Here is a 6,015-nt window from a genome sequence, read left to right as displayed (position 1 = left end):
ACCTTCAGGCAAGGTTTGGCTCGCTTGGCCCGCCTCGCCGTCACTCGCTGCGGGGCCCGCGCCAAGTTTCACTGCCGCCGCTGGGCCCACCTGGCCGCCAGCTCTGCGAGGACGTGCAGCACATCTAGGGACTCAGAGGTGCTAACAGACGTGGTGATCGTCAGGAAATGCTGCCGTGGCAGCCCGGCGATGCCGACGCTGGGGGTGCTGAGAGCGGCCGCGCCAGCATGAGCGATGAGGGCGCCCGGCAATTGAGCTGCTAGGAGCAGCAGGCAACCCAGCAGTTTCGAAAATATCTGCATTTTCAGTGCGTTGCAATTGCTTTTGACAGGTGCGCATCGGATATTTCGCCGACACTGCGCAAAGTTTCCGATTTGATCAACGCAGGCGTCACAATGAGAAATCGAACCACTGCATGATGTAGCCGATTGACGTTCGCATTCAAGCGTACTGCTATCTTTGCGTGCCTGGTCGGCCCAGCCGGACGGGTGTGGCTTCGGATGCCGTCAGCTGCTTGGTCGCGCGGTGTGGGCGTGACGACTCAGCCACCTCGTTCCCGCGCCGCGCGGCTGTGGCGCCGGCCACCACGCAAGCCAGATCTGCCTTGACTTGGAAGCATGCTGCTCGAACCGCACGATCCTGCGCGATCTGGCCGCGGCCTGCACAACAACGGCGGCCGCACAGTGGGAAGTTTCAGTTGCCCTGGCCAGGCGCATGGGAAACGCCCGCAGACTCCTTCACACCCTGCAGGAGCACCACCACGTCGCCCAACCCAAAACTCACCACGTGTCCATCGCGCCGACGCCCCAACTGTATATGTGCGTGGCTAGCATGATCACGTGCGCTCCCCGTGAAGTCATCAGCAGAGGCAGGCAAACCGCCGCGGGCACCCCCATGGATGGCGGGCAACTCTGGCGCCGGCAGCGGCACAAGCCCCAGCGCTCGACGGCCGCTTCGTCAGCGCTGCTAGCTCCTAAGTTGCACGTGCTGCCACGCAGGCGGAGCTCCAGTTCACATGCACACCGCTTTCGATCACATGCACACCACAAACGCCACCTGATACTTACCGCCACACTCAAATAGCGCGATTTGAAGCATCAAGTAGGCACCTGAAAAGTTCTCTCTAGGCACACCTTGCTAACTTCCAGACCCAGCAGCACGCCACGCCTCTCCCAGCAAGCTCGAGGGACGCCTCAAGCCTCACACTGCTGCTCTTGCACCCCAGCCGCTGCGCCGCCGTGTGTGGCGAGTGAGCGAGGCTCTGTGGTTGGCCAGCCGGCCTGGGTTCGGAGCCGCCTGGCTGGAAGCTGCAAATTCAGCGCACAAAGCTGTGACACGAGGTCGGGCCAAGCAAGTTTTTGCACAACTGATGACGGTGTGGGGAGCGCGATAGGCACGCTGCGGGCACGCACGCATTGCGATGCATGTGGGATGCTTTGACAGCGCAGCAGGGCGCGGCGTGGCTGACAGCGAGATGTTTGGGTGGAGGCTCGTTCGTGCGGCGGGGCACCCTGGGCTGCTTTTGGCGTGGCTCGTTTCACCCTGCATGCTGGGGGAACAGGCCTTGTGTTGCACCTTGACCCAAGTTCAATGGCTTGTTTTGGCTCGACAGAAAGTTTGTATGTTGGCTTAGTTCTCAGCAGCTTAACAAGCTCGTCTGCTGGATGCCGATCGGCTTGGTCACTGGGTGGGCACAGCGTCGGCAGGTCAAGGGCGACTCAGGTCAATGTGTTGTGCCACCAATAATGGCTGTGGAGGTTGGCGGGGTGCCACCGCTAGTGCCGGGTAACGACGTCTTGGAAGCATAAGACAACGCGTGCACAGGGCCTGCAGCAACGCCCCTGATATTGACCCCAGCCGGTTGTCTGAGACCAGGTCGAACTGCACCTGCGTTACGGTCACTCAAAATCATAATCCATCTTGCGCTTGCGCAACTGACTTTGTGCTGTCAGTTTCTGCGGCTGCAGCTGCCACAGTCACAATGTGCTACGAAACATATGGTGGGGGGTGTGGCTCACCACACACACACCTCTCCTAAACCCGACGCGGCGCCGCTCGCAGCGGGGCTTCTAGCCGCGCGAGGCGTCAGCGTAGTCTCTCCCTCTCTATCTCTCCTGCAAAACATGACCGCAGACGGATGCGGGCGTTTGCTGCCACATCAGTGGCCGCACTACGCTGTTTCGGGACGGGGCTGATCAGCAAAGCGCGCAGCGCTTCCGAGGCGATGACATCAAGGGGGGTCTGCATCCCAACAACAGCATTGGTGTGCTTCATCTGGACAGCCTGTTCAGATCCCGTACTCGACGAAACATTGGCACGCCGCGTTGCGGTTGTCGTGGTTGCCCAGACGCCCAGTGCCACACCCGTGCATCCAGCAGCCCCTGCTGCTGCGCAGCCTGTGTGGCTGAACAGCTGTCCACTTGGCAACTCATCAAACCGCCGCACGGATGAACCTAATCTTCTGCCGCGCCAACTGCTCCATCAAGCGGATTGCTTGTCTGCACAGGGCAGGCGGGGAGGGGGCGGGGCGGGGATGAGAATGCAGGTGGGTCCTTGCTGCCTCCTGAGTCGCTGGCTGCAGCTGTTGCGTGCATCTAGTCTGACATGCAGGTGCACCCTTTGGCAATCGATACGTATGATGTGACTCTGGTTAAAGGACCACTTTCCTACAGGGCCCCTGGTGCTGCGATGGCCCATCTAGACTGAAAAGAGAGAGAGAGAGATAGCGCGCCATGACGGAAACTGCTTTGCGGCGGCCGGCTGTGAACTCACACCCAGGGCAAGGAACTCCTTGTCGTGCCCCTCTACCCCCAAACGCACCTGACCGTTCTAGCCAGCCCGGCGCGACCGTTGGAACATTTGCGAGCCAGCAGCGCTATTCAAAATCTCTCAGCGAGCTGGGCTCTGAAGATCCGCTGGACCTTCCCAAGAACGGCGATCCTGACACTGTCTTGTCAACATCAAACTTAAGAAAAGAATGGTTCAAACATTTGATGCATCAGTGCGGTGACGGGCCGCCGCTCTAGGGCAAGTTCAAGCTACTGGAGGCCGCTCTCGAAGTGGCCCATCTCTAGCTGCAAGCGCGGGGCCAGCGGGTGTCGATCCCCTTAAAGTCGATTACTTAAAAATGGGAAACTGCAAATCCGTACCCGATGTCGAGGGCAACACCATCGCGGAGCTCCGAGCGTCAGCCTGGGCACGTGCAGCATCATTTAGCGTTGGCTCCCAGCAGGAGCGGCCGGCTGACGCCAGCCGCCCAGGCAGCGCGGATGTGCGGCTAGCGATACTTCAGAAGGTGACAAACGCCGTGGGGCGCTGGGAGCGCGAGACCTGTCCATTCCGAGCGATAACAGCTGCACCATTGATGCGCAGCCTGCAGCCACAACAGCAACAGCATCGGCAGCGTTCATGCGCGGCTAGCACGCCCAGGGAGAGCCTCGTGCGGCCCGCTGCAACTTGCCTCGTACATCATCCCATCGACGGCAGCGCGTAGGGGCAGGCCGCCCCCAGAGCCTCGCCCGGGACACGCGTGCAGTCACGACACCGCGTTTAGTCACCCGGCGACAAGCGGTGACCGCCCGTGTGCTGCCGCGCGCAAAAACACGCGCCCCTGCAGGTCAACGGGCTGCAGCAGCAGCTGGCCCTCGTCCACGCGAGCCCCCTCTTGCGCCTGCCAGAAGCCGCGGAGCTGCTGGCGGCGCAGCTGGAGGCGGACCTGGTCGCGTGAGTGGCACGGCCATCACCCAGCAGCTGCCCGGCAGCCGCCAGACGCAGCGCGCGGCGTGCAGCCATGGCCGCACGTAGCCCCCGCCGCCTACAACCCGGGCGGCCGCGGACGTTGGGACGTCGACCGTCCTGAGGGGTGCGGTGTGCTGCTTTTGCGCTCATAGCAGCCCGCCTCCCCACATCCATTGACCCTTCGACTTCCGCCTGCCGCACCCCCCACCCCGGGCCCCGACGCGCAGCATCTGGGTGGTGACCCCCGCCGACCCGTCGACCTCTGTCCTGATGGCGAGCCACGGCAAAGGCGTGTCAGCGCTGCGGAAGTGCGTCGTCGTGCGGCCGCCGGCGGAGGACTCTGACAGCTCAGGCATCTGCCTGGGGGCGGCGTGCAGCCTCAACATTCCGGACGCGACAGCCCTGGGGGTGAGCGCCGCGCGGCGGGGCTGGAGGGGCTTTGGATGGGAGGGGCGCAAGGGGGCAAGCTGCTGTGGAGGGCGGCCCGGACATGCGCCTGTGCATGCGTGCGTGCGTGCGTGCGTGCATGCGTGTGGGTGTTTTTGTGTGAGAGCAGTGGGTGTGTGTTGGTTTGCGTGCACGCCATTGTGTTTGGAGGTGTGTGCATGCATTATGTGGGTGCGGGCGTGGATGTGTGTGCCCCCGATCACGCGCTCCGCCCCTACCTCCCGCCGCCTGCCGCCGCGCTCAATCCCCTTTGTCAAGGCCACCCTGGAGCCGGCCGAGCTCTGGCAGGGCCCCGCGGGCCTCCGCAGCTTTGTGCAGGTGCCCATTGGCACCGCCTCCAACCCCCTGGGCGTCCTGCTGCTCGCCAAGTCCCAGCCCAGCGCCTTCAACGGCCCCTGGTGGCACGTGCAGCTGCGGCTGGCCGCCACGGGGCTGCTGCCGCACGTGCGGCAGGGGGCCGTGGAGCGGGTGGCGGAGCTGCTGAGGGCCATGGACGCGAGCGAGGACCCCTTCCAGCTGGTCGGGACGCTGCTGCGGGTGGGAGCTCGTGGGCGTGCGCGTGTGTGTGTACGCGTGCGTGCTTGTTCTGAGGCACACGATTGTGTGAGTCAGATTGATGTGTTCTTGAGCATGGTGTGTTTGTTGCGGATAGCGGGTGCCTGTGAGGGCTGGTTGGAGGGAGGGCGCCGGGCGCAGCTGTGGCGTCGCGGTATCGCGCGCGGGCTGCAGCCTGCGTTCCTGGACACACGCCCTGGCTGCCAGTACACGGCTCACTGCACCCCCTCTTTCCCCCTCCCGACACAAGCAGCGCCGAAACATGACTGGCGGCCGAATCGCCCCTCACTCCTGCAGGGCGCGAGGGACTTCCTGCTCAAGGCGTGCACGCTGCAGGCCACCGCGCGCTTCGCGCTGCTGCAGCCCCGCGGCTGCCCCGACGCGCTGCTCTTCGAGACCCCCGCCCACCTCGCCCCCGGCTCCGCCTCCGGCGCCAGGGGCTCCGAGGCCCACTCAGACTGCAGTGACCCGGGAGAGAGGGAGGTCGTGGCCAGCATGCTCCGCGTCGCCAACACGCTGCTCGGCGCGTCCGTCGCGCAGCGCCAGGCGCGCTTCGTCTCCGACGTCGGGCTCTACATGCAGTGCTGCCCGCGGCCGGCGCGCGACATCTTCACGCGCGCGAGCAGGGTGGTGTCGTCGATCGTGGTGGTACCGCTCATCGCGGGCGACGCGCCGCCGCTGGGGGCGCTGTACTTTGCGCTCGACACGCCCTGCGAGTTCGCCAACATACAGGAGACGCTGCTGGTGCGCGTGTGCGCCGCGCGTGCCGCACGCGGCCGCGGGGTCGCGGTCCCGTGCGCGCGTAATCCTTGGGCAGCGCCTCGTTTTACAGCCACCCTACGCCGCCTTTGGGGGGAGGGGCCGTGCTGATGGCGCGCCAGCGACCTGGACGGCGGCCTGGGACTGCCGTCCATCATTACGTCATCAATCGTGTGACGTCCTGGGTATCACAATGTGATCCTCAAAAGCCTTTTCCGACTCGCCACCTGCACCAGCAAGGCCACAGCCCAAACACCGTCTCCCCAACCCCCCCCCCAAACGGCTCTCCACAGGGCTTCATCCATGGTGTGGCCCCCATGCTACACAACAAGCTCGCAGGCCACGCAGAGGCCCTCGCAGCCGCGGTGCAGCAGGCGCAGCGGCGGCCCGCGGACCACAGCAGCGTGCCCATGCACACCGCGCCGTCGGTGAGCCTCGTCGATAGCCGCCGCGCGCCGCCCTGCCTCCCGCCCTTCAACTCCCACTCCTGCCCCCTCTGCGACCGGCCCGCGCCCC

At 64.8% G+C, this 6,015-nt stretch overlaps 1 protein-coding gene across 1 annotated transcript; it reads left to right on the top strand.

Moving 5' to 3' along the window:
* Positions 1-3,127: 3,127 nt before the first annotated feature.
* Positions 3,128-5,484, top strand: MNEG_12448 (hypothetical protein; the record flags this gene model as incomplete). The annotated part of the gene is made up of 5 exons (XM_014039079.1): positions 3,128-3,271; positions 3,617-3,723; positions 3,966-4,146; positions 4,444-4,722; positions 5,038-5,484. Coding segments are annotated over 5 exons (1,158 nt in total), but the record flags the coding sequence as incomplete, so codon positions are not given.
* Positions 5,485-6,015: the final 531 nt, after the last annotated feature.

The sequence above is a fragment of the Monoraphidium neglectum genome, assembly GCF_000611645.1.
Source record: "Monoraphidium neglectum strain SAG 48.87 unplaced genomic scaffold scaffold03249, whole genome shotgun sequence".
NCBI classification, from domain to species: Eukaryota; Viridiplantae; Chlorophyta; class Chlorophyceae; order Sphaeropleales; family Selenastraceae; genus Monoraphidium; species Monoraphidium neglectum.
This window is presented reverse-complemented; position numbering and strand designations above follow the sequence as displayed.